Source organism: Triticum aestivum, chromosome 7B, assembly GCF_018294505.1.
Source record: "Triticum aestivum cultivar Chinese Spring chromosome 7B, IWGSC CS RefSeq v2.1, whole genome shotgun sequence".
NCBI classification, from domain to species: Eukaryota; Viridiplantae; Streptophyta; class Magnoliopsida; order Poales; family Poaceae; genus Triticum; species Triticum aestivum.
In genome coordinates, this window is record NC_057813.1 from 538,198,360 (window position 1) to 538,225,512 (window position 27,153).

At 46.5% G+C, this 27,153-nt stretch overlaps 2 protein-coding genes across 5 annotated transcripts; one reads left to right on the top strand and one right to left on the bottom strand.

Moving 5' to 3' along the window:
- Nucleotides 1–10,375: 10,375 nt before the first annotated feature.
- Nucleotides 10,376–14,862, bottom strand: LOC123160427 (protein RGF1 INDUCIBLE TRANSCRIPTION FACTOR 1). Of its 2 annotated transcripts, none has more exons than XM_044578244.1 (5): nt 14,592–14,862; nt 14,339–14,463; nt 13,958–14,190; nt 13,639–13,854; nt 10,376–11,238 (listed from the first exon to the last, which is right to left on the bottom strand). In XM_044578244.1, the coding sequence occupies exons 3-5, from the start codon at nt 14,174–14,176 to the stop codon at nt 10,951–10,953; spliced, it is 723 nt and encodes a 240-aa protein (XP_044434179.1). In that variant the 5' UTR covers nt 14,177–14,190; nt 14,339–14,463; nt 14,592–14,862; the 3' UTR covers nt 10,376–10,950. The 2 variants fall into 2 exon arrangements, with proteins under 2 accessions (XP_044434179.1, XP_044434178.1); XM_044578243.1 differs by having other exon boundaries at nt 13,958–14,179; nt 14,592–14,860.
- Nucleotides 14,863–20,707: 5,845 nt separating this feature from the next.
- LOC123162999 (uncharacterized) lies at nt 20,708–24,448 on the top strand. 3 transcript variants are annotated; one of them, XR_006481630.1, is made up of 3 exons: nt 20,708–21,487; nt 21,628–21,749; nt 23,208–24,448. XR_006481630.1 is itself a non-coding variant. In XM_044580750.1 (3 exons), the coding sequence occupies exons 1-3, from the start codon at nt 21,187–21,189 to the stop codon at nt 23,255–23,257; spliced, it is 468 nt and encodes a 155-aa protein (XP_044436685.1). In that variant the 5' UTR covers nt 20,708–21,186; the 3' UTR covers nt 23,258–24,448. The 3 variants fall into 3 exon arrangements, 1 of the variants encoding a protein (XP_044436685.1); XM_044580750.1 differs by having other exon boundaries at nt 21,633–21,749; XR_006481629.1 differs by having other exon boundaries at nt 21,628–24,448.
- Nucleotides 24,449–27,153: the final 2,705 nt, after the last annotated feature.

Below are 27,153 nucleotides of genomic sequence, written 5' to 3' on the forward strand. Positions count from 1 at the left end.
GAAGTCCGCAAAGCTGAATATCAGCGATGGAGCCGTGTCGAGCTCGGGTGAGGAGGTGATCCGTCATTCTTTTTTTCGGTGGCTGCTGTAGTGGTGCCGGAGGCAGGTGACGGGCGTTAGTGTCAAGCTCAGAGATGTTCTGCTATCTTTTCAGTTTTGTCATGTCGGTTCTTACGTGACTTGTACTTTATTCTTTATGATATGAACGAGACACGTATTACCATGGGAGAAAAAAAGATGCGACCCGGCCCCGGTGCCTCTCAGCTACGAAAATGTGTCCGTACTCTGCATGTACGCGCACGTATCACACCCTTCACACTTTTTCTTCAGTCCTACTCTACTGAGTAGATGTCTCTGCTGGCATGTATACGGGCGTCGTCCTACTGGAGGTGGTACACTTCGAATGGTATTTCTCCACCTGCCTGATGTGAGTCGTAAACAAGGACCGCGGACCAATGTCGTACCGTATGCACGGTACGGCGCTCCCTAGTGTAGTACAGAAACTGAAAGTTTAAAACCTGTCTCTATTCCTACACCGCCTTGATCGCGGGCTTCATCAGACGGTCAGCGGAAACACCGACGAAACGGATCGATGCAACGGGACTCCACGTGAAAGGAGAAAAATATACCAGAACGGCTAGCTCAAAGTCGAGGCGGTCGCGTCTCCTGCTGCTGCCGGTGGACGTGAACACATGCTCTGAACCCGCACTTGACCGCATCAAAGTTTATCGCCGACCCCGCCTCCAAAATTGATCAATTCCCCAGCTCCCATCGCGTCGTCCGTACGCCGGTTTTAAAACAAAAATTCAAATCAATCCTCAACCCAAAAGGCCCAAGCCAAACGTGGTTCCGCAACATGCTGAATTGCTGACGGCAGCAGACCAGCGCCCATCTGGAGTATACTGTAATTAATTAGGGCTGATCTCTATCTGAAAATGTTATCGCCAGCGCCGCGGCCGGCCGACAGTGACCTCATCGGCTGTGAAATCTCGAGCCTGACGGCTCCTGCTGGGAACCACACCTTTCTTTCAGGAGACACAGCATCGATCCCATCCGATGGACATGGTCGCTGCGTCCCCTTCAAAATTTCTTTCTTGGATAGGAAGTGTACGACTTGTCAACCGGGGCGGTGACTTTTCTGGACGTTGGAACCGTTGGGTTCGTTAGTGGAGGGTGGTTAGAGCATCTCCAACAGCCGCGGTAAACTAGCGTCGCGCCGCGCCGCAAATTAGTCTGTTTTAGCGCGTGCGCAACGCGGCGGGTCGCTTCAACGGGCGCGTAAAAATGGCGCGCGCGCTATAACGAGTTGGGCGCGCGGTCGAAAACACGGTCCCGCGCGGTGTATTTCGGGCGCCCGCTACAGCGCGCGACACACTCGAGCGCTCGCGCCGCACTCTCTCCTCTCCTCCTCATACGCCCCGCGCGTGTCGGCGCCGGCGCCCTGCCACCCACCCATGGACGCGCACACCGGCACCCCGTTCATCCCGTTGTACAGCCGCGACCCTCCCCCCCGGTGATGCCGCTGTCGGAAACCCTAGCGCGGGGAGCGTTGGCGTCGCCACCGCCGGAGCTCCGCCGAGCGTCGGCCTCGCGCGCAGCCTCTTCTTGCCGTCGCGGATGACCACGGCGCCGGGTGGTGTCGCGCCGGCGCCATCCCGTTCCGCCGCCGCACCATCGAAGGTCCCCAATGCGGCGCAGCCAAAGAAGGGCAAAACATCCGCGAAGAAGAACAAGGCGGCGGACGGCCCCGATAGCACGAAGGCGAGGGGAAAGAAGCTTGCAGGGCGTTCGACGACCGCGGCGGCTACCGAAGCGCCGGCGAGCTCACTCGTTGAGCCGGACGCCGACGCGCACCACTTGTTCGACGAAATGCCCCCAAGGTGAAAAAATTTCCAACTTTTCTTTTCTTGTTATTTTTTCAATGCATCATCACCTATAAATAGCTTATTTGCATTGTTAAAAAAACTTTGTAGTCTCAACGATGATGCATACATGTCAACTATGGGTGCTGGGTCCAACAATTCGCATTGGTCTCAAACCAATGACATCCATTTCGAAGACCATGAGTTTGAGGTGGACGAGGAGGGTGAGGGCATTGTCGACGCGCCGAAAGGAAGAGCGGGCAATTACACCACCAACGATGACAAGTTACTATGCTATACTTATTTGCAAGTGTCGAGGGATCCATCCATTGGAGGTGATCAAAGTAGAGACGCGTATTGGGGGCGAATGAAAGAACACTTTGATGCTCAAAACGTGAGTGGAATTGACCGCTCCGAGAGATCACTCCGGTCCCGATGGTCGACAATCAACTCGGATTGTCAAAAGTGGGCGGCCGTACAAAAGGCAGTTGACAAGATTAACCCAAGTGGCACAAATGAGGATGATCGAGTAAGTGGCATCTCATATATGTTAATCATACTTGTTTTGGATACTTTGGTGACCGAAGTGCTAACTTGTTTTGTTTTTCTTGTAGTACAACATTGCACAAAACTTGTTCAAAGAAGAGACGAGGACAACCAAGAAGGGGAAGATCAAGAAAGGCAGGATCTTTACCTTGCCTCATTGCTATGAAGTGTTAAAGGATGATGAGAAATGGAAGAAGCGTGATGGTTTGGATGATTTGCATTTGAGCAACAAACGCAAGTAAGCAATTGAGTTGAATGATGATGAGGAGGAGGATGATGCATCAAGTGATGACGGCAAGAGAAGCCCCACACCCAACTCGGTTTCATACTCGAAGCCAAAACGATCGGATGGGTGCAAGAAAGACAAAACCGAAAAGAAGAAGAGGAAAGGAGATGATGAGCTCAAAAATGCTATGGAAGCAATTGTGAACGCAAGAAGAGAAGCCAACGAGGTGAGGAAAATGGCAAGGAACCAAGATGCCGTGGCCGAGGAGAGGAGGTTGGCGGCCGAGGAGAGAAGGGTGGCGGCCGAGGAGAGGAAGGTGGCTTTGGAGGAGAGGAAGGTGAGCAATGAGGAGCGAACTAGATTGTTGGAATGGGAGAAGCACTTGTTCTTCTTGGACACATCTTTGTTCAATGATGCGCAAAAGGAATACGTCAACCTTGCACGTGAAGAAGTCTTGATCCAAAAAAGAGCCATGATCCGCATGAGTGGCGGTGGCCTTGGCGGCATGGGTGGCGGTGGCCTTGGCGACATGGGTGGCGGTGGCCTCGGCGGCATGGGTGGTGGTGGCTTCGGCGGCATGGGTGGCGGTGGCCTTGGTGCCATGGGTGGCGGTGGCCTTGGCACCATGGGAGGCATGGGTGGCTCCGGAGCCATGGGAGGCATGGGTGCACCTCCGGCCGCCATGGGAGGCATGGGTGCACCTCCGGCCGCCATGGGAGGCATGGGTGGCTTTGGAGCACCCTCCGATGGTATGGTCGCCATGGGAGGCATGAGTTTTGCTTCTCATGGGAGGCATGGGTGCACCTCCGGTCGCCATGGGTGGAATGTCTTTCGATGTGCCTTCTCACACACATTCCGATGAAGATGCCGTTGAAGATCTTGCCAACACCGTCGGAGCTTCACGTGATGCGGAGTGTGATGAGGAGAGGGAGGAAGATTCATCTTCGGAGGCGGAAGAATCGTCTTCGGAAGATGAGGACGAAGACGAGGAAGATGATTGATGTGTCTTTCATTTATGTCTTGAACTTTAGTTTGCATTTGAACTTGGTTGGATGAACTTGTGGGCATGATTTTGAACTTGTGGGCATGAACTTTTATTCATCAACTTGTTTGTGTTAAATTTCACATGTTCATTGCATTTTGATGAATGTTTCAAACTCATTTTGTGTCCAAAATATCATATATGTTTAAATGCCCCGCAAGTCGCGCGCGCTGTATTTTTGCGCGCTGCTGGAGCCAGCACTGGCGGCCGCGCTAAACATGCCGAAGCGCGCGCGGCAAACAGTTTTTTTGCACGCGGCGCTTAGCGCGGCTGTTGGAGATGCTCTTAGTTTAGTTTTTTTAGCATCAGTACAGACATAAGCGATCATATACATGCGCATACACTCACCCCTATGAACGCACACACGCACACCCTACCCCTATGAGCACCTCTGAGAGACTAAGCCGGCATATCATCTTGAGATTTACGAAGCCACCGTAGGCGCCACGTCGTCGACGGAAACGTCTCCTCCCACTGAAAGCGCATCGCCGGAAATCGTGAATAAATCCAGAAATAATGGGAGCACCAGGATTTGAACCCTGGTGGGTGGGGGATACCACTGTCCACCTAACCATCTCAACCACAGGTTGATTCGCGGTGGTTAGTTTTGTTGGTTGGTGTGCTTCATTGGATAAGTTCTTAGAGCATCTCCACCAGGCGCGCAACGCGCCGCGCGCTAAAAGCTAGTTTGTCACGTGCCGTTCGCCTGGTTTTGCGTGGCCGCCAGCGCTGGCTCCAACAGCCGCGTTAAAATGCAGTGTGCGCAACTCGCACAAATAACATATATATTTCAAATAGAAGCAAAAATGATCAAACTAATCAACAATAAATAGTTCAATTTTGTTATTATTACAAACCAAACAAATAGTTTATCGTTCAGTACAACAAATATTGTAATAAACACAAGTTCATGAACAATACAATGTCGAGCAGAAATCATGCTCTTTGTCGTCCATGCCATGCCCACCACTCCTCAATGAGATCCTTCTGAAGATCATTGTGCGCTGCGGGACGCCGAATGGCATGATTGGAGGCAACAAAACGGGCCACCCTTTCAGCCCTCCGTCGCACTCGCACGGGATGTCCCAAGAGCTCATAGTGTGAGTAATCTAAATCTTGGCCACGCTCATTCTCGATGATCATGTTGTGCATGATCACACAAGCGTGCATGATGTACCAAAGCATTTTTTGATCCTAAAATCTAGCCGGTCCTCTCACAATAGCAAATTGGGCTTGCAAAATCCCAAAAGCTCTCTCCACATCTTTTCTAGCCGCCGCCTGAGCATTGTGGAAATCAAGATTTTTCTTACCTTCCGGCTTTTTCAATGGCTTCACGAAGGTTTGCCACTTTGAATAGATGTCATCCGCTAGATAATAGCCATAGTTGTACGTACGGCCATTTGCTACAAACTGCACCGGTGGTAACTCACCATTTGCAATCTTATTCATCAGTGATGACCGGTTGACAACATTGATGTCATTCAAAGATCCAGGCGTTCCAAAGAATGCATGCCAAATCCAAGTCTCCTGATCGGCCACCGCTTCAAGAATTATAGTGGAACCCTTTTTTTGGCCGTGGAATTGTCCATGCCATGCCTTTGGACAATTCTTCTAACTCCAATGCATGCAATCTATTGAGCCAAGCATGCCAGAAAACCCACGAGCTTTGTTCATCGCCAATAGCCTTGCGGCGTCTTCAACATTGGGAAATCTGAAATACTCCTCACCAAACACTTGCACAATTCTGACTGCAAAGCGCTTGACACATATGATGGCTTGGCTCTCACCCATAGCCAAGTGATCATCAACTAGATCAGCCGGGATACCGTATGCCAACATACGCAAAGCGACTGTCACCTTCTGAAAGGTGCTATGCCCGAACTCTCCGGCGGCATTCCTCCTTTGCTGAAAAAACCGGTCATGGCTCGCTAGTTTCTCTGCAATGCGCCTGAACAAGTCGGTGCTCATCCTAAACCGGCGACGAAAATACGACTCCGGGTATGTGGGATTTTCCATGAAATAGTGCCTCATCAATCTGTTATGGGCATCAATCCTATCTCTCGAAATTTTCTGCCGATCCATAACCAAACCACCGTGCTTCATTTTTTATTGATATGTTTAGCTAGGATCATTGCAAGATCCTCCTCCTCTTTCATATCAAATTCTTCTTCGGAAGAATCATACGACGAACTCATCTACAATGCTCAATACTATGCTATAAAAAGTTCAATCAACATGCACCAAATTCATGAAGTCTGAGCAATACATACCTTGTAGCCGTTTTGTCGAACACCTTGCGGACGCCGAGCGGCAGCGAGCGCTCGGGCGCTGTTCGTCGGAGGACGGACGCGCGCGAGGGGCGGCGGGACTAGAGGGGGGGCGGAGAAGCCGCGGCGGCGCGGGGATAGGTCGGGGAAGCGCTGGAACGGTCGCCGGAGGGCGCGGGCGACGGCGGCGGAGCGGTTGGATGGGGGGTGGGAGTGGAGAGCGAGCGCGCAAGACTGCAGCGTGCGGGAGCGAGCGCAACAAATAAGCGGCGCGCGATTGCATTTCGTCCAGCGCGCTGAACTACATATGCCGCGCGCGCTGTTTTTCGCGCCCGCTGGAGCAACTATACCAGTTGCGCGCGCTAAAACGTCCAATTTTGCGGCGCGGCGCTAGTTTGGCGTGGCTCTTGGAGATGCTCTTAGGATTCTCTCACAGGTCACGCCAAAAGCAAGAAAAAAAATTTAGGATCTTAATATACTCCCTCCGTTCCATAATATAAAATCTTATTATAATCTAACATAACTTACAAAAAATGTGGGACAGAGGGAGTACCTGATTATTCTAAACTTAGATTTTACATCTAAAAATCAACTCAGAAGTTGTAAAGTTCGTGAACATGTACGCCTTGCCACAAAGAAAAAAGGTGTGACCAGGGCTCCTCCATAGGGCTTCTACCACCACCTGTTCCCCTCGTCTCTGCATGCCTTGTCGCGTCGACAAGGCGGGGGAACCCTAGTCTAGGGCGCATGTGTAGTCTTCCGTCGCCCTAGGTTTAGTTAGGGTTAAGTCTGATAGTTATCTAGCTGGCGGTGGTGAGGTGATGGTATGATAGGGAATAAGGCCTGCCCCTATCCTTGCCAACGCTATTGTTTGGCATCGGTGACGGGCATGCGGAGCTTCAACTAGGGCCGGATCATAGACTTCGTTTCTGTCTTTATTTCAAGTACATGACCAGCGCTGTCCTATGGAGGGGTTGACATCGCGACGTGATTTTGTTCCCCGGTTCCTTCTCTGTCCAATGAAGCTCACCCATATGCGGCTTCGTTGGGGAAATCGCGACGTCTGTGTCCTCCTCTAGTAGGGATTCTCTTCTGGCCCTTCAAAGTGTCACGAGAGGAGTTTCTTATGGAAGAGGAAAACATTTCCGTTTATCTGGACAACTCATTTTAGCTTTTGTAATAGATTTGTAAAAATTGGGTTGACGAGCCTCTGGGTTGTATTGTCAACAAACTTGTGGACGATGCAATTATTCTCTAAGTTAGGAAAGACAACCATTATGGTCTTCCCTGGAAAAAAATACTTTAGGTATGATTATCATTTTTATTATATTTATCATGTTTTATCTACTGCCTTTAAAATTAGAATTAATAAAAATATCAGTATTTTCAAAACAAAAGAAAACCTTACAATAGCCAATTTTCATATATTGGCGCTTTTGCGGCTCAATAATTCAAATGCCCCCGTGGCTGTGAGGATATACATACATCTCTATGTTTGGATTTATTTAGTTACTGGCGTGGTAAATATTATCATTCGTCACATTCAACTTCTCAACAAAATGTTTGTGTCAGGTGGTCTATTTTACTTGAGCGGTGAAGCTTCTTCAGCTTGTAGCACTAATGTCCTTTACCTTTTTAAAATATAAATAAAATCTCTATTAATCAAAGTACACCCCAGAGCATTCGGTGGCATTGTACCGGGGAAACACAATGGTTTGCTCGGTCACAGTTAACTGGTTGACGGTTGACTAGTTTACCCGTCAACCATTGACTTTCTAATAAAATAAAATAAAAAATTGCAAAAAAATAATAAATGTGGATTCAAATAATGATCATGTATTTTGCTAAAAAGTTCATGAATTTGAAAAAAGGTTTATCAATTTTGAAAAGTATCATTGAATTTAAGAAAAAGTTCACAAATTAAAAAGGCTCAACGACTGAAAAAGGGTTGTCAATTTTGAAAGAATTCATTGATTTACAAAGAAAAGTGCATAAAATTTCGAAAAAAAAAGTTCAACAAAATTTGGAAAAGGTTCATAAAATTTGGGAAAATAACATCAAAATTAATTTTTTTTATTGATTTCCAAAAGTTGTTTGAAAAAAGTTCATCAAATTTGAAAAGTTTGTGAATTTTCGAAAAATATAAAAACCAATAAAAATGAAAAAGAAAAGAAACTGAAGAAAATAAAAATGAAAGTAAAAATAGAAAAATGAACAAATAGCAGTCCAGGAAAAAATAAACGAAAAAAAATCCGATTAGGGAGAATCCTAAAACCGGAAGCTACTAGTTAACGAGCGCTCCTTCGGGAGCCTCGCAGAGATCAACGCCATTTGGCGCACTCTCAGCCATTCGCCACGTGTCGTGCTCTGGACGCTCCCTTCGGATTTTGTTTTTTTTCACGTGTTTTTGGCTTTTTAAATGGTCTTTTTCCCTGGTTTTTTCGACGTTTTGGTTTTCCACCGGTTTTCCTTAGCCTTTCAATAAGATAACTTTGATTTTTACTACGCAAAAAACGTGTTTTTTCCTTTCTTTCGTGAGAGTCACGGTTTTGCTTCCGTGAGAGTCACGGCCGTGCTTCTCTGAAACGAAAAAAACACATTTTTTGTTTTTTGTTTTCTTTTCACGAGAGGCACGGTTCAGTGCGGCAAAATGCCGCTGGTTCGCACAGCCAAACAACGATCAAATCGCAGATGGGCCAGCCCATGTAGTTACCATCCTTTTTTTTTCTTCGAGCCTTTTAATGTTTTTTTCTATTCCCTCTTTTCACAGGTTTCATTTTTCTTTTTCTTTGTCCAAAAAATCATTTTTAAATTTTAAAATATACATAACATGTGAAAAAAATTAAAAATTGTTCCGAAATTGAAATATTATTCGTATTTCCAATAAAATGATCGTATTTTTTCAAGTAATGTTCACAATCTTTTTTAAAATATCTTTCTTTTCAAAAAATGCTCACAAATAAAAAAATGCCCGTGTTTTCAAATTTTGATTGGAGTTTCAAGAAATGTTCCTGTTTTAAAAAATTGCTCATAGATCCATTTTTTCAATTTTAGAAATTTGTTCAGAATTTCAAAATGTTTGTTTTCCATGTTCAAATTTCAAAAAATCGTTGCTTTTTTAAATCACATATTAAAAAAGTTTGATATTTCCAAAAAAATAAATGATCAAGTTTCAAAAATATTTTACTTCTAAAAAACACATGTTTGATTTTTTTGAATGTGGCTAGCGTTTGGGAGGGGACCTTTTATCAACCCCCCACAGGCGGGCTACTTTTTTGGGAATTTTCACTGCTAGTACAACTAGCTACTAGTCCGGCCCAGTCGAGGGAGCCCCATGTGTGGTGTGGCTCGCCTAGGTTAGTACAAGAAAGTTATCAGAGCAACTCTAGCATATGTGTTATATCGCCGCCGACCTGGATATTTTTGGCGGTTTTATAGTTTTCGTCTTTTCGGCCCCGCACAGGTGCGGTATAATTCTTTCGGACCGTACAAAAATATACAAGTGGCCCACAAATTGGCCCCTCCACCGCTATATCTATGGGGTGGGCATTTTAAGGTTCCCGTCTAAGATATTCTCCGCCCCCTCCGCCGGAATCGGCCCTCCTTTACTGTCTCTCTTCATTTCTCTGGCGAGTGATTCGACACGTTTTTTTACCCTTTCTTGAACATCCATGACCAGGTGTGCACGTGGGCCCCGGGGGTGCACGTGGGCATGGGGCCGCGGCGGATCACCGCTGCACAAGTGCGCCCGACACGACGCGGAGGCCGACAGTTCTAGTCGTGCATGCGTCGAGTCATGGCAATCGAAGCAGTCGCGGGAGCGCGACCGCCTGTCCCGCAGCGGTAGCCGAGATGGGTGGGGCCCTCTACCTACAAGAAGTGCCGGGAAGTGGATCAGGAGCTCCTCAACGCCCAGAGCACGGTGGCGTTCAGAGAAGAAGGCACCGACGAGCGTCTCGCCGCCGCCAATTGAGAGCATGGCTCCTGAGGTCGGCGGAGGAGTTCTACCTTGGCGTCCAGCCATGAGCCGGCAATCCCTGGGTTTAAATTAGTTTGAACTATGTTCTTATGCTATGAAATTCATGATAAATTCCAGTGATAAACTTTGTAGCGCGAAAGTCGTTTTAAATTTTCTGCTGTGTCTTGCGCGATACCGCAAATTCGTTTTAGAGCATTACCGCAAACGAAATTTACGGTACACATTTTTAGCAGATCTGCTAGAGTTGCTCTTACAACTTTAGAGGAAGCAATAATTGCCGTCATAGTACCAGCACTGGAGTGGCTATCTGATGGTTCAAAACTTCAGAAAAGAACGCCTCGCAGTACATAATCAGGAGAAAGCGCCAGCGCATAATTCACATATTATGAAACAGACATTACTGAAACGTACATGTAGCTGCGCAATAGTCGCAGCAGTAGCAGCAACACATGATTGAGGCAAAGTCCTTATCTTTCTTCTGCCAATACCAATATAACTGTATATACAAATTATTATGTTCCTGTAAGTTGCCGAACCTTGAATTAACTACACACCGCAACGCTAATAAACACATTGGGTGGGGTAGACAGCCAAATTAACCACTACAAACCGAGACATATACATGATGATTTATCACTTTTCACATATCAATCTCGACCCTACCCAAGCTAAAAACCCTAGCTATGTTTCTATTAGCTGTGTTTCTTACCACCCCTTTCTTCGTCGTTCTTCACCTTATTTTCTGCATGAAATACTAGGGCACCGCGCCATGCCCCCATGCATGCCCTTATGCGAATTGGCAACCTTTGCCAACATATCATATTTACACACACTCCACCTACATTATTGTGTGTATGTATATGTATATATATACAAGTATATATACCATGCATGCTATAGCTAATACCTAGCTAGTGATCTACTAACTGGATCACTTCACTACTCAGGCCCAAGTCCCAACCGACACACATTGCATTGCAATACTAGTAGTAGCATTGTCACTTTTGAGAGTGGTTTCCACCGGTAGTCTAACCGTAGAACGGGGCACGGTGGGGGATGCCCTTCCTCCTGGACGGCCGGCACCGGCTGATCGGCGGCGTGGTTGGTGTCATCGGCCGGGTGTTGGACTTGCTGCCCTCGTCGTCAGACCACCGGACGCTCCGGTCGAACCGTCCCAGCTCGAACCCGGCCCTCCGGAGCTGCTTCCTCGGGCTGAACGAGTCGTCCTCGGAGCCGTACCCTTCTCCGCCGGAGTCCTGGCTACGCTTGGGCCGGATGGCAAATGTCAGGGTCGGGTCCCACTGCATCCCCCCGAGCTGAAAACCACACAAACGCCAGGAACAAGTACGCATCAGTGAATGAAGTGACTACAAGTAAAACCACGGCACTTATCAATGTAGTCCGAATGCATACGACAGTGTTTTGAATTTTCCATGGCCACAAGGGTAGCTTTCAAAGGAAACGGGGAAGTGAGCTGACGAAGACTTCTGAAAAAACTTCATGATGTGCTAGCCATTGTTATCCACCTGTCGTCGTTGCACTTAGTGAAACCCTCGGGTACATACATCATCGCCTTGTCCCATTGACACCGACTAGTTTTTCTAAATTTATGGAGCTTGCACGAGCAGTTACCCTACCTGCCCCTAGTGACACTTTTTCAATTTGGACCAAGGCAACTGAAAATTCTTAGCAATCGCACGCACACAACGAGATGAACATTAACTAGTAATCCTCTCCATTGATGACATGTGTGAAGATGATGTGATGAATTGTTTTCACATTAAAAAAGTGAAGCAAATGAATGCAACTTCCTAGCTAGCTACAAGAAAAATGTAGCAACTTCCAGAAAAAAGATGATGTTATCTTAACGCAGATAGACATGAACGGCATCTAATCAAAAGAGGTATCAATCTCTTCTCGTTCTCCCTAGTAATGGTAAACTTGCAAATCAAGAACACCTAAATTTGCATCATTCACCATGCATATCCATGGCTAAATATATCCAAACCAGACCAGACAAACACATGTGATTCGGTAGAGCATCGCCTCGGAGAAGTCAACTTTATCTGGATAACGCACACCCTCTCTTTTCCGAAGCGAAAGGGGGGGTTAATTAACTTGGCAAAAGATAATGCGTTCACCTCTGAAAGAGCAAACAAAAGCAAGCCTATCATGGCTGAAAGATCCGGAGATGATGTCTCAACACTACCTACTCCCTGAAAGCAGCCTTTACCTAAATGTATTACCTTAGCTTCAACTCCTAGTGCCAGGGCAGTTCTCATCATATATACTAATGCTCATTGCCATTTGCAGCCATATGGATATAAATTAGCTGACAGTAGATATTTTTTCTTACCTCTGACTCGTTACATATAGGCAAGGAACAAGTTCTTTTTAGATGATAGTAGAAGAGAGGGGCGGACACGGCCAGCATAAAAGGCAATTTCAGGTTATGGTTTGAAGTGGCCAAACAATGAATGTGTAATCTTTTCTGGCAAAATTCATACTGGTCCATGTCCTCCATTGCTCGGATCGATGGAAACGGATGAGCAGGCCGGCTAGAACAAGACATACATACAGAAAAGTGGGCCTATTTTAGGCGCATTTAACGGTAACGCGAGCCCCGAAGTTGAGAGGGGCAATCACTGGGATGGAATGCCACAGGATTGCAGTCCAAGATTAGAAGAAGAAAACTTGTCCCAAAAGATTGGTAGCAGGAGAAAAGAAAGACTGAATAACCTTACCGTGCAAGTTTGATCTTGGGCAGTTATAGTGAACCTAATGACGTGTGGTTCACAATGCATGGCTATGCTTGACAGGGCTTTAGTTTCTCCGTCAAGCCGGCTTGGTTAAGCTCTTTTATATATAGTCCCCGGAGAGAACAAAAGGTGTCTGAGGTTGTTGGTTGGTGCATATCTGTGTGGTCCAAGCTAATCCTGAATTAAGTCACTATATATAGGCAGCTAGCTTAGCTTAGCTTGGCTTGGTCTGGTCGCTGTTTTTGCAAGGGCATCAATCCTCAGCCTTCACTCCATGTCCTCCTTTCTCCCAAGGCAAAGCAGTGCCTAGCTTAGCTTGGCAGAGGACATAAGCAAGAAAAGCAAGACAAAAATGTGCTTGCACCGCTGCATGGCACTAGGGTGCTACTAATACAAAATATTAGTACTACTAAGAAGTATTCTCAGGCTTAGTGCCGGCCAATGCAGTTGGTAACAGTGGTGGTCACTTGCTTGGCAGGGGGCCACGAGATCGCACCGCGGCAACCCCCTGGAGAATGTTAACTTATTCGCGAGTTGATGCTGCTTTGTGTGCGCAAGTTCACTCACCACCACTAGAGCACACCCCTTTCCGTGGTAGGATACGGCTGCTTTTCTCCCCCTCGCGTGGCGTGGAGCCGTGGACACTCGGCGCGCGCACGCGTGCACGCGTGAGCGCGAGCTGTGCCACTCCCTGCGTAAACTAAACCCGCGCCGCGCACCAGGCCATCATCAGAGCCGACATGCACAGGACTGTACTACAGGAGAACACTGCATTGCACTCGGGCTGCCGTTGACCCCCACGGCATGACCAGAAGCTTCCTCAGAGAGATTTCAGATAGAGAGATTCTGGTCCTAAAGAATGGTTTTCAGGGAGAGGGGTAGCGGACATGGAACTGTAGGTTGGAACTTGGAAGAGACGGAGGAGGAAGAAGAGATGAGAAAGAGTGGCTAGAGTACCTTGCATCCGAGGGAGCAGAAGCGGAACGAGTCCGGGAGGCTGCGGCAGCAAATCTCACAGGTGTTGGTGACGCCCTTGCCGGGCCTGGCCTGCGGCCGGCCGTTGAGGAACACGATCTTGGCGCTGTTGATCACGTACGTCTGCACGTGCGCGATGTCGATCAGCTTCCCCACCTCCGACACCCGGATCACGTTGTGGTACGACGAACGCCGTATCTGCACCCCAGCCATGTCCACCCATCCATCAGAATTCATTCACAAAGCACCACACACACGACACAATCCAGCCATGGATGATTTGGTTAAGAGTGGCGTGTACCTGGACGACGTGGTGGTCGCGGTGCGCGGGGACGCAGTAGGAGCAGAGCGCGCCGGCGGCGTGGTTGCAGCCGAGGCAGAAGAAGTTGCACTCGTTCTTGCTCAGGTCCGGGTGCGCCGGGCATGGCACGAAGAAGCTCGTGCCCAGCAGCGGCCGCAGCCACGGCGGGCCCAGGTCCTCCTCCGACCGCACCATGGGGCTCTGCTGCACGCTCACCATCACCTGCACCACATCTCCACGAGGGACACACACGATACAACAATTGATAAACCACACCGTCCTCGTATCCTCCAAAAACAAAATGCAACTCGCCGCCAGCCGCCACGAGCAGTAGCACTAGCACAGTACCTACAGATTAATCCGCCAAGAAGAGAACTTTACCATGTCACCACGCGACGCCCTTCGATCTTCTTCCAGGGTCACAGGATTGATCAACCAAGGCCTTGGGATTCCAAGCGGCAGCGGCAGACCAAGAAGACGACGACGAAGAAGAAGAGAGAATCAATCTGCCAGTTGAACAAAGCATACGCGAGATGAATGCAGAAGCAGAGGAAAAAGGCACGCATGACGCGACGGCTCCATCACGGCCGGGGGCCCCGATAACAACAGTATTAACGAATCAGCCGTCCGTTACCTGGTCGACGGGCGGGCAGAACCGAAGGAGGAGGACGAGGCGGACTGACAAGCTCGAGCGGAGACGGAGGGGGCGGCGGCGGCGGCGGCGAGGTGGAGGGTGGGGAGGGGATTGAATCCTTTACTCGCGGGGCTTCTGGAGATCGAAGAGGACGGAAGCGGTGTCGTGTGATCGTATATATCACAGGAAAGGAAAAAACATATATATTTGCATATGGACACGGATATATATCGACCGATGCGATGCCTCCCTTTCCCTCCTCTTCTCGACAACGAGAGAGGGACGGACGGGAGAAAAACAACGACGAAAAAGGCGAAAATGCAACGGTGGAGGCCGATGTAAGGCGGTTTGGTTTGCATCAGAGACGTGTCCGCGGTTCTTTCCTGCGATAGCTAAAGCTCCAAAAACAAATCGTCTTTTTCCGCTCCGGCGCCCATGCTTTCACGTAATCGCGTAATTCTCCGGCAACGGCTTTGGTTTTATTTTGTTTTGTCCATGAGTGAAAAAATATCCTCACTCAGATAGTCATGGACAATATGCGCACTGTGCCGTCGTTCTCCCTTTTCCCCAACCATTCCCCTCTAAACCCTATAAGAGGGGTAGACTGTGGCTTCCTTCTCCTCCACCGGCTCTACCAGTGTGACGGTGCAGGGAGGCCACGATCATCCACAGAAAATGTGTGTTACGCCGTTGTTTTGCCTTTTGCTCAACCGCTCCTCTGCAAAACCCTAAGAGCCAATCTCTGGATGCTAGGTCGCCAATGTCCTCCTCCTTTACTCGCTTTGCCGATGTGGGAGTGCGGGGAGGCCCTCATCTACAAGGTGGAGTTGTAGTTTCTAATGTTTTGGGGCTCTTAGGTAGGGTTTCGTTGTTCGTCGCTTCAGCCTTTCGGCGATGGTGGTGGCAAAGCTTAATGAAATCTTCTTCGACGACGTGTTGTTGGCAGTGTTGGTTCGGCGAATGAGGTTCCCTCATGTCTTCCCATGCCGGCGATGGTCGGCTGTGCCGGCGTCGATGGCATATTTTCCTGTTAGGCGCTTTGGTCAGTGAGGTTATGCTCATTGGGGTTTGTTGGTACGGTGGCGACATACAACTTACCTTTGAAGTTTGGAATTCAGACCTCGTCTCCGTCACGTCAGCACCACATCCAGTGTTGGCATGAGACCCGTGAGAAATAATTGTGGTTTGGCTCTTGGATCTGTGGCTTGTCTAATGTGATGGTTTCCTCTTCAAGACGATGATCTGACGTGGCAGTAGCCTTGAGAACTTTTCATTTGCATCATCAACAACAGACTGGATCCAACGACTGAGCAGTAGCCCAGTCATGAGGATGAAAATGGTCGGACCTAGGGGACTTTGATGTGACAAAATCATTTTTTTAGGGGTGACAAAATCATTTTAGGGGTGTTGTACTATTGGTTTTTGTTAATACTCCTAGATTCGAGTGCGAAAAGAAAAAAGATGTATTGTTCGGATTTATGTGGTTGTGATCTTATAATAAATTGTTGGCATTAGGTTTAAGGATTTTAGGCAAGAAATTCACTTCTAAAAGCACAACATTTTTATGTTAGCTTTTTAGAAAATCAATTTTATGTAAGTAGCTTAAGCACTTTTCATATGACCATGAGAAATAGTTTTTCATAGTCTTAATGGCCCTCAATTAAACAGGTGTACCTTTGCAGGGTTCATTTTGCAATAAGAAGATTTTGTGGGATGCGAGCAGCGAAAGGGAAATGTCATGGGGGATACGGCGGAGAAAAAGAAGAGGGAAACGGATTCCCACGCCGAGCGACATGGGCCGTCCGATGGGGACTCTGCTTTTGTGGAAGATGGCCACCAGGGGCGATAACTGACAGGGACTTTGGTGCTTGATGACGACGGCGCCCAATTAATTTTCTGCCATCCATCCTTCCTTCCTGCTTGGTGTGTGTATTCATGTACAGTTGCTTTTGCACAATCCATCCCAATTTATTACCATTGAAATACCAATCGGGCATCTTGAGCGCCAAGTCATGGTCAAGTTGGATGGGTGGTGGCGCCTGTGGCTATTTCCAGCAACCACTCAACAATTGTACCTGCATATTTGTACGCGCATGGGTCTCCTAAACCAAGTACAAATATGCGTGGCAAATCTTGAGTTAGATATTGTACAAAAACTGAGAATATTTAACCGAGAAAGATTTGCCACGCACAAAAACTGAGAATATCTAACTCAATTGTTTTTGCTAAAAAACAATTTGCGCATATGTTGAAAGAGTACTAAATTTGCAGGTTTTTCATGGAAGTATTTATAACTTCACAGATGTTAAGAGAGAAAAAAATCACCATGTCAAAAAGAAAATGAAAGCTAGAAAATGGTGTGTAATCTTCTATATCTAAATAGCTAGTCTCCACTAGTAGATTTCTTTCAACATGTGCGCTTCCACATCACGTCAATTGTTGATAGCCCGTTCGATCAAAATTGTGTGACATCCTCAAGTCATGCATATACTCGTAAGTTGCAATTTTGCATTAACATATTCATGCAAACCATGCCACGTCATCAAGTTATGCATGTCAGACACAAGTTAAACTTTATTTTGTGTTGATTTATCTATGCTCATGGACAATATACGACTATATGTGTTGGACGCTTGGAGCAAAAGTGTATGGTTCATGCCTCATTTTTTTTGTTAAAGATAGCGTCACATTAAGGTTAATTCAAATGTTTTATATGTTAATACATTATTTTGCCACATACTTCACATGTTTTATTCGTTTGAAATGTAAACTGAGAGCACTCTTGCATTGTTTTTTCATTAGGTTTACCTGTTTAAAAAACTATTTATATATTTATTTTAACATGCTAATGTGCGGGGCATTATCTAGTTCGGCGGCTTCAGTGTGCACCTAGCGGCACAATAAAGATTTTCCATACACACAACCCGGGAATCTGTAAATCAACTTGTGCCGAGAAGCCATATCAAAGGCAACAGAATCTCCACAGTATCATTATCAGAACACATGAGGCCACACATAGAAAAAGGGGGCCGTGTAACCTGTCCCTTCCCTAACCATCTATCCTGAGTGGCCGCGTGATGATGATGCTCCATTTGCTCTCCTTTTTCTTCAAAGTTTCTTTTCGTTTCCTGTTTTCCTCTGAGCTACGCGTGGAGATAGACGGACGGCGATCATCCTCGGTTCGTTTTGTTTCGTCGCTGGCGATTCTCGATCCCTCGGGCGGCGTCGTCGGACAATTGATCTGTCTTTTCTTCTCGAGGGAGAAGGGCGTGCTGGTCTCGATAAGCCTACTAGTACCATTTTCCGGGAGCAGGGTCAGATATCCTTTTGGAACCGGCGCAAAGGGCCAAGAGAAACCGCAGCACGGAGCATTTGGAAGTGGACAAACTCTTCCCAAACATGGCCGTGTCCGAACGACAAGGGAAACCGCAGCACGCACGCCTGTGGATGTTCTGGCCGATGGTCCAAAACTATAGTAATAATTATGTCTGATTGTTTCACTAACATAGAATTTCGGGTCTCCATCACTGATCTCACACATGGCCTTGTGTGTCCCATTGAAAGGGATCGATATGGTAAATTATTATGCTTCATTCAGTCTTGATAAGCATGGCCAGTTCGTTTTGCGCCTTGTGTGCACACACTTCGCACGCAAGCATGATGACTGAATAAAATACAACTAAATTGCGACTTTAAATCAGGTATCTGTCATCAGTTGTCACCATGCGTAATTTTCTCTTTGCGCCAAATTTCACGGCAAAATCCTGGTCTTGATTTTTTTTTTTAAAATCACAACTCTTGTCTAGATAAGACCTACTATCATTTTACTACCGCCCTTCTAGTAGTTTCGAGTGGACCAAGGTTTAACAGTGAGAACTGTGGCAAAACATGATTTCGACACGCAGACACGATAGTTAACCACCCGCGAGGATTCGTTTCGACGGCCGCCGGTTAGTCTTGTCTTCTTGCCAATACTGAAGGTGGCCACTGGACAGCCACCGGTGGTGACGAGGCATCTCCTCGCTTGCCCTCACTTGTCGGCACTCTTCCTGACGTTGCTCTGAGGAAAATACAATGAGTGTCGAGAATTATGTGACGGCGAGGAGATTTGTCAAGGGTGATGCGATGTTCTCAAATAGCAGGGCGACATATCATGTGGTAGCTAGCCTTTTGTAGTTTTTAGCGGTGGCCTAGAAGCATGGCATCTGGATTGTGCTTTTGAACTTCATTGGTTGGATCGAGTGACTAAGGATATTGAGGCATCTTTAAGCAGTTACTCCTTTTTGGGATGAAGTCTTGATTTTGCTTTTCTTGGTTGGATCCAGCAACAAGCATGAACATGTATGTACCATCTCCTTCCCCAAGGCATTGTTATCGATGTCTGATATCGAAGATCAATGCCAATCCGACATTTGAGGGTATAGTGGTGTCTCACCATGTACAGGCCTAGCCACAACCACCGGTCCTGGCCATTACGCATGGCAGGATCTAGACTGCCCCCATAGACCAATACTAGTGTTTCCTGCGCATTTTGTCCTTACTCATGCGCACGCCCGGGATCAAATTCTCAGTTGGTCACCCATCCTCAAACCACTCCAAGCCAAGCATGCTTAACTCTGGGGTTCCTTTTAGATGGGCTCATGAAAAGAAGGAATTCCTTATTTATATGAGTAGTCTATCATTTCTGTTAAGCCAAACTCTCACACGCCACTGTTATCTTCTCTATACAGTAAAAGCTCTCGGTTTGATCTCCACTATGTTGGTTCCCACAATGCCGGTGTACATGCGACATCTTTCTTCTTGAAGGCATTATCTTGAAACTAGCAATCTGATTTGCAAGGTGAATGTCCTTGGAGTTGACTTCACTAGTTGGACATGGCTTCGGTATTTTGGCAACATTGTAGATTTTTTAGTTTTTCATTTACTTGTTGTTATGGTTGCTTTGTTTGGGGCCACATTTTGACATTCCATTTGGTTTCTATTGTAACATGATTTGTGGGCATTACTACTTCTGGCATCATCCGAGTTGATCTTTAAAAAGTGTGCATGAAAGAGAACAATCGAGAAATCAAAGGCTGACATCACACAAGACTGCACTATTCTTTGACAAGCATCGCATGAAGTATCACTTTTTAGACTCGGTGAAAGTAACACTCACCTCCTAGCTTATTGGATTAGTTGTGACCATGAATTCATGGCGCAAAGCACATTGGTAAAAGCATCATTCCTCTCCTTTGTTCTATATATAAAAGTCATGGCTTTATGCCTACGAAATTTGGCAAAAGTTTGTGTCTTCCCTTTATGTGTGTTCATTTATGTTCTTTTTTTTCCTTGTTGAGCTTTTCAGTTTGTTCATTTTTATTCCTGCGCTTGTTGAGCTTTTTTTTCCTACGAGTATATTGTGTCTTCAAACATCTAGCAAGCGCACAACCACACCTATCCATTGAAACAACATACCCCATATGTTGGAGAGTGGATTCTCTAAGATTGGTAACCGGCAAAGTCACTATATATATATATATATATATATATATATATATATATATATATATATATATATATATATATATATGTTATCTACTGGTAACGCGATTCTATCAACAGATATGGCGTCTATTATAGAAAAGCTCTTATGTCTTGATGAGGCACACGAGGTAAAAATGTGTCTGCTCATGACCAATGAATACAACTACCCACAAAAATCATCTAATGAGCGAGCATAACGATCCCAACAGTTTTAGGAAAATGTGCTGCCAAAAAAGTTCATCTCAGTTTTTTGTTGATTGTGATGCTACATGGTCCATTTTCGGCCCTATAATATTGATATTAGAAGAAAACGAATGACAATAACGTAAAGGCCCAAACACTCAGAAAGTTTAGGCCCATTGTAGATCACATCATGAGCTTAGCTTTAAAAAAAATGTTAGACACCATGAGCTTAGCTTCTTTTTTTTTCTTGATCTTAAAACATCATGAGCTCTTTTTTGTTGTTGCGGGGGTTAAACATCACGAGCTTAGTTGCTAGGAGAAAAGGTAAAGGAAAATGGTACCTGATATATCTTTACTATCTAAAAGAAACGTAAGGTGGTTCCCTCTCCCCTCTTACGTCAATTGTTTCGTCGATACCACAGGCGATCGGTCGATCGAAGTCTCTCTCCACACCGATTTTTTTCTCTCCTCCCACCTTTTTTTCATGTTGGTCGTCCGCCCCTCTCCCACGGTCTCACCTCCCCTCGCACGAGCGATCGAATCGAACCCTAGATGGCCCCCCGCCGCCGACGGCGATCCCACTGCCTCCGTCTCCTCCGCCTCCACCCCCTCCCCTTCCCCTACACCCTGCTCCTATCCCTAAGATCGAGTTGCTACGCTTCCCAATTGCTCCGCCGGCCATGGCCTCCCACCTCCGCCTCCACCATCACCAGCACCTCCACCGCCTCCACCTCCCGTAGTCCCGTCTCCGGCGTCCTCTCTGCATCCCCGCGTTCTCTACTCCGCCACGGCCCCCGACGGGGGTTGGTGGCGCAGAGATGTACTCAGACGGTGAGGGTGAGGTGGACACAGGGACTCTGATGGGGGCCCCTCGTGGGTGAGGGTGATGCTGGTGGAGCGGGAGGCCTCGTCGACGATCTCGATTCGTCCACTCCAGCTGCTACATCTCCTCACCATGTTGCTCGCTGAATCGGCTCCCTCATGGAACCAAGTCGAGGATGTGCTACCTATGGTTGTCATCATGGTCCGTAGTACCGGACTGCAGCATGTTCTACGGCTGATGCATGGGCGTGTGGCTGCCCCCGCACGAGAGCTGCTGGATGGAGCTCCTCAACGGTGCGACGAGGAGGGGAGAGGTGGAGGGAGCAGACGACGGCCGTCGTCTGCGCGGCCGACACTGACACCAGGTTAGAGAGTAGGCCACTGAAGATCGTGTTGGGGATATCAAATTTATTGATGAGTCTCCTCTGCTGTCCACATGGCTCCCTTTTTCTGTACCACCACCTCGACATGGTAGGATTTGGGATTTACTTTGGTGTCTACCCAGTGCAGGAGATGACTTTGTCGTAGATGACGTGCGAAAAGGGGATGGTGTCCACATTGAATCACAGAGAGTTCATGAGGATTTCTTGCTAGCATCTAGAGTTGGATGCCCTCAGGAAGACTACCGTGAGTCAATTTTCATGACTGGTTTGCTCATTTCCTAACTGCACAATATGGCATATTGCTTCTTGATTCAGCACTTACTGCTACGTAGTAATAAGAGGACATATCGGACTTTGTTTCTCGAATTGACACTCAATAGTAGAAGGGGTTCATGCCTCCAATAGTTGATCACAAAACTGCCGTATCATATGGCTTCTAGCTTATATCTTATAGAGCAAGTGTGCAGCCTTTATATTTTCCCCCCTCTAATTTCTATTTTCTAGCTTTGATTAGCTTAAAACAGGCTGATTCTGGTATATATTCATTGGCGCAAAAACTAGAAGCTCAATGATATTTTTTCTTACCACACATATGAAGGATTGTGCAGACACAACTTGCAGCGTTGGAATCAACATCTGGTTGGTTCACAACTTTGTCAAGGATTTGAGAACATCGCATGGACATTTAGATATATATTTTTTAGCATTTTTCAAGGTCTTGACTTAATTTCTTTTACACTGTAAAATAATAGAAACAAAAATAGGTTGTACAATGGTAGTATGGGTTATGTACTCAAGTTTATTGAAATCAAAAGAAAAGCAGGAAAGGAGATCCCAAGTTCAAGGCATATGCAGCTCCATCCACCGAGGAAAATATATACGCGGGAAAAATTATGTGTTCTGTTCTGCTCGATGACATACAAGATTCAGTAATGACTCCATGATCTCAAACATGCCACTAGGACCACCCAGACTAATTGAAATTGATTTGCTCCCTCAATGGAGTGTTAGTCCTCTGAAATTTTTTATTCCTCTGATCTCAAACATCGTCTACGCAAGAGTCGAAGCTTCGTCTGCCACCGATCTTCAGTTCACGCCGTTGATGTTGTGAGGACTGGCAGGAACTCAATGGGCGCGGAGGCGGCAACCTAGGGCGAGGGCGTCGGTGTGTTGAGATGGCAGGGCCGCGACAGTGAGAGGACGCGAGGCGGTGATGGTGTCGGCAACGCCGATGTCCACCAGGATCTATAGCCGCAACTGAAGAACAGCTTGGGGAGGTCGTGCAGCTCCTGTGTGTAGTAAATAAATCGCCACCCAGATAAATCACCGGGACACTACCAAGTGTGTTGTTCATTGCGCCACGATAAAAAATCTTGAGGCTGCCTCAGGTGCGACTCTAGCTATTGAAAGTCAAAGAACATGACTACTTCCGGAGTTTGATAAGGCTTCACGGTGAGTTCTCATTGTGGTCTATGTGCATAATGGGATGCTGGTACTTTTGTGCTACCTGTACTGATGTTGTTATTAAGCAGATTTTGTCAAAGCAATTGCTATGTGTATGCCATTTTCATGTTCTTGACGTGGCTGTTGTTTCATGTTCTAGACATGGATATGATGATTAACCGATCAAACAATTGATTTCTAATACTAGCAGTTGTGTTTCTTTAAATTCTAATACTGACATTTTTGTTTCATTGTTCAGCACTGAAATTATTCATATATGGTCATGGCTGCAGCATAACCATCAGGTGAAGTAGATAATCTGCAAGGCTATTTACCATCATCCAGGTTTATTCAACATTCAGGTTTGTAGTAATTTATTCAACATCCGGGTTTGTAGTTTCAGTTGCATATAGGAATAAACATCTGCCATTTCTGAATATGTTGCAGATGATTTCCCAGCTTTAAGTATATACGAAACATACATTATATTCAGTTTCACTTGTTATCTCCACATGGTAATTAATTTGGATAGAACCACATAAAGTAAATCTCATCCAACGACGGTTTTTGTCATGTGGTTAAATAATAATAATAATAATAATAATAATAATAATAATAATAATAATAATAATAATAATAATAATAATAATAATAAGTGGTTTCTACAGCTGGCCCAATAATGACCCCCACTTTAACCGACATGATGTCAAGCTCAAGGCTATGAGTGACCATCCATATAGTTCATCGAGTCATTTTCAGATCACTAGCCCTAATGGTGTCAAGAAAACATGGCGGCCTTTTGGCACTTCTCTTGTAGCGAAAATCTGACACATGAGCATATCCGCGATGCAAGGAGCTTCTGTGGTGGATCGAAGGAGGCATCAGGGAGAGGAAGATAAGGAATAGGTATCGATCTTTTGTTGACACAATGGTCATTGGTGGCGGGAACATGAAGACCATGGTGACTGGCTTAGTATAGGGACTGTTCGTGAATTTGACTTTGAGGTTGGATATTGATCCCTTTTCATAGGTTTCATGATTGTGAAATGCCTAACTGACACTTTAATTAATTCATTGCCTTCAGTTCATGTAGCATGCTGGTAACATAATTTGGTCCATTACGTGAATGATGTGAACTTACAGAGTAGCCATAGTACCAAATCATGTGTATCAGGGAGTGGCGAAGCCAGCCTCAAGAAACTATGGGGTCATCGCTATTTTTCTGGAGAAAAAAATATTCACATTGTACAATAAGTGTACAATGTTTTTATGCTATTTTCATACTAGGATCAATGACTCATAAACTGATGACCACGGCGGCCATGACGGCGTCGGCCAGCGGAACCATGCTAGAGTCAGGAGAAGAAAGGGAACAAACAATAGCGGAGGACGAGCAGCAGGGAGTCAAGATAGGAGGGGTCATGGTCAGAGCAGCACCACGTAGGCATAGACGAGCCGGGTGGATATGCTAATTCAAATACCAAATGAGGAGGTGGTTGCATCGTTAGGGTGAGGGTTGAGAGTGAGCGGGATGGGTTTGGGGGTTGATCTGTTCAATTACGTCTGTCTGAGCGGAATAATTTCCCTAATTTAGATAATGTGGCAAATTGTATTTCATTAGAGATGGATTTATAGCAAATTGTTGGAGCGAGCTGTTCATATTTTTTCCGTCAAGTTGTATAATTTGTTGGTTAGGATAGAAGGGTAAATGCATTGGTTGGTTGCTTTAAGAGTTGACTGTATGTTACAACGTGACAATGGTTCAAGAGATATCGGATCTGCCTTCTTGTCTCGGGGGCGTCACGGGCGGCGCACACCACACTCCCCTTGATGGCGTTAGTGGGTCAGGGCGGTTGGCAGGGGACTCCTCCTTGGAGGTCCGTGGGAAAGTCCGGTATGAAGAAGAAAGGACGACATGGCGAAGGTGAGGTGGGCGTCATCTGGTTTTAAAGAGAGGACTCCAGCGAGTAATGTCCCACTACAACGGAAAAGTGAGCAGGAAGGGAAGGGTCCGCCAGAAAGTAGGAAGGATGCGTCGTGGGGTGAAGTTTTTGTGGGGCCGTGTATTGGAGTGCCAGATAGTCTGGACAATCAAATTTCTCCCTACGTATGTGCTGGATTGGGGGACCCCTAATTGTTTGGGCGGTTGGATTTTCGGTACCCGCTAAGCGCCTGTTTGATGTTTGAACATGCCCGAGCGTATGAGGGAGAAATGAGCTTTGACCTTGGAGACGACCTTAATTATTCGTTTGATTCTTGTACATGCATTGTAGCCCGTAGCAACGCACAGGCATTTTACTAGTAACACAAAAGGCCCACAAAAGGATGTCCGTCGGAGCAACATTTTTTTTCCAGCAATGCCAATATAAACCTAAGTCACAGCCATCCCATTTTTTTTGCAATCCAAAACTAACCTTCTTTGCTGCTGCACGGATCCAAGTGTCCAAGCCAAAGCCGTATGCTTTAACCACGTACGCACTTGTCTGCAATGGTATCCATGCCTGCCTACGTGTATGTGTAGTGTGTACCAGCTAATAATGACGAAAGTTTATCCTATCTGACATAGGCATTCTGTGGTCGAGTCCATGATTCGGGCACCGAGTTCATGATGTTTTGGCTTGGGCTCATAGGCACGTGTACTGAAGGCTGAACTCAGTGACCGAATCATACAGGCCGTCGGCAGTGCACGCGGACGCCAACGGGGGTGCCGAGGTGTCACTAGAAGTCGTGGGTAGCCTCGGTGTTTTTGCGCTCAGGCGGCTGGTTGCATTCGGGCAGCCGACTGCCCGACTCGTCCCCAAACGGGGTGGGATGGCCTGATGCCTTCTGTAATTTCGGAAGTTCTGTCAGCATTGGATTTGCCTTGCTTGTATTGTGTGTTGCGTTTTTAATTTGGTTTTTGCAGTTTAACACTGTGAGTAAGTAAGTGCAGTAGTATGACGGTAAATACACGATGCGTCTCAGAAGTTTTTAACACTCGTAAATAATGCAACCGAGGTCTGAAGCACCGGATGTAGTGCCGGCACATCATTTCCTGACGAGTTTTCTCAAGTTTCACACACACCACGACGCCCCGTCCACGCCCACGATAGAGCAACTCTAGCAGATCCCGCATACCACCGACCCGCAAAACGCGTTTGTAGTTTGGAAAAAACCGCTTTTGCGCGCTGGCTCGGACCGGCGCAGTTGCAGACCCCCTAAAAGGACCCGTATAAAAGGATATTCGCGGAATATACTTTTTTACGGGTCGGCTTTTGCGGGGTCTGTTCAGACAGCACTCCGTCAAATCGGAAACAGAAAACGCTCAATTCTTGCATTTGAAATAAGTTTCTACAAATAAGTTCAAATTCAAACAACATAACACAGTTTTACGTGCAAATAAAAGCCAAGTTCAGTACGAGAAACACAAAAGAAGGCCTTGCAAAAGTTACGACCATGTCCGGCATCATCTTGGTCGATCTTCACTCCGCGCCATTGAGTCCACCTTGAAGTTCATTGGCACCACCAAATCCACATCCGGCGCTTGTCTCAACTCCTGCACCGAAATCATCGACATTGCCACCATATGGAGCAGAGAAAACATCTCCGGAACTGTAACACGGACCGACCGACGCGACCATTCTCCTCTTCAAGATTTCTCTCCTTGCCATATCATGCCATGTTTTGGTGAGGTCGTCCATGTCATCGCGGTTCATTGACATGATCTTGTTCTCTTTGGCAAGCAACAAAGACATGGATTTGTTTTCAGCGGCGCGTGCTCTTCTCTCCTTAATGGCAGTTTTGTGGAGCCCGTCTTCCTTGAGCAATTGCCACTTTTCTTGCTTCTCTTTTGCCTTCTTCTCGGCCAACTCTTTTTTGATCTTCAATGACTTCAACAACATCAACTTGTTTGACACCATGACATCAATCTTCTCCCTCAAGCTCGATGCTTCTTGCTCTCTCTTCATCTTCTCCTTAGTCTTCTTGTCGCCATCGGGCTTGTTTAAATTTCTTGGGCCATCATCATTCTCATCTTCATCCATGTTTATAAGCGAGCCTCTTTTCGGCGGAGATTCTTTGTCGATCAAATTCCACTTCTCGCACTTTGGAGCAACTCCCAACAATGCTCTAGTTTGAAGAATTTGCCTTCCGAAGCTTGCATGTCTTTGTATCTATGTTGGGCAATCTTGTCCTACACAATGTGAAGAACAAAGTGATGTAATCAA

Coding starts and splice junctions, on each gene's coding strand:
- LOC123160427 (XM_044578243.1), bottom strand. Junction 13,855..13,957: donor GCGACCACCACGTCGTCCAG/GTACACGCCACT, acceptor GCTGGGGTGCAG/ATACGGCGTTCGTCGTACCA. Junction 11,239..13,638: donor TCTGCTCCCTCGGATGCAAG/GTACTCTAGCCA, acceptor TGTGGTTTTCAG/CTCGGGGGGATGCAGTGGGA.
- LOC123162999 (XM_044580750.1), top strand. CDS start 21,187: ATGCTGGTGGAGCGGGAGGCCTCGTCGACGATCTCGATTCGTCCACTC. Junction 21,488..21,632: donor GCGGCCGACACTGACACCAG/GTTAGAGAGTAG, acceptor TACCCAGTGCAG/GAGATGACTTTGTCGTAGAT. Junction 21,750..23,207: donor ATGCCCTCAGGAAGACTACC/GTGAGTCAATTT, acceptor TTCATTGTTCAG/CACTGAAATTATTCATATAT.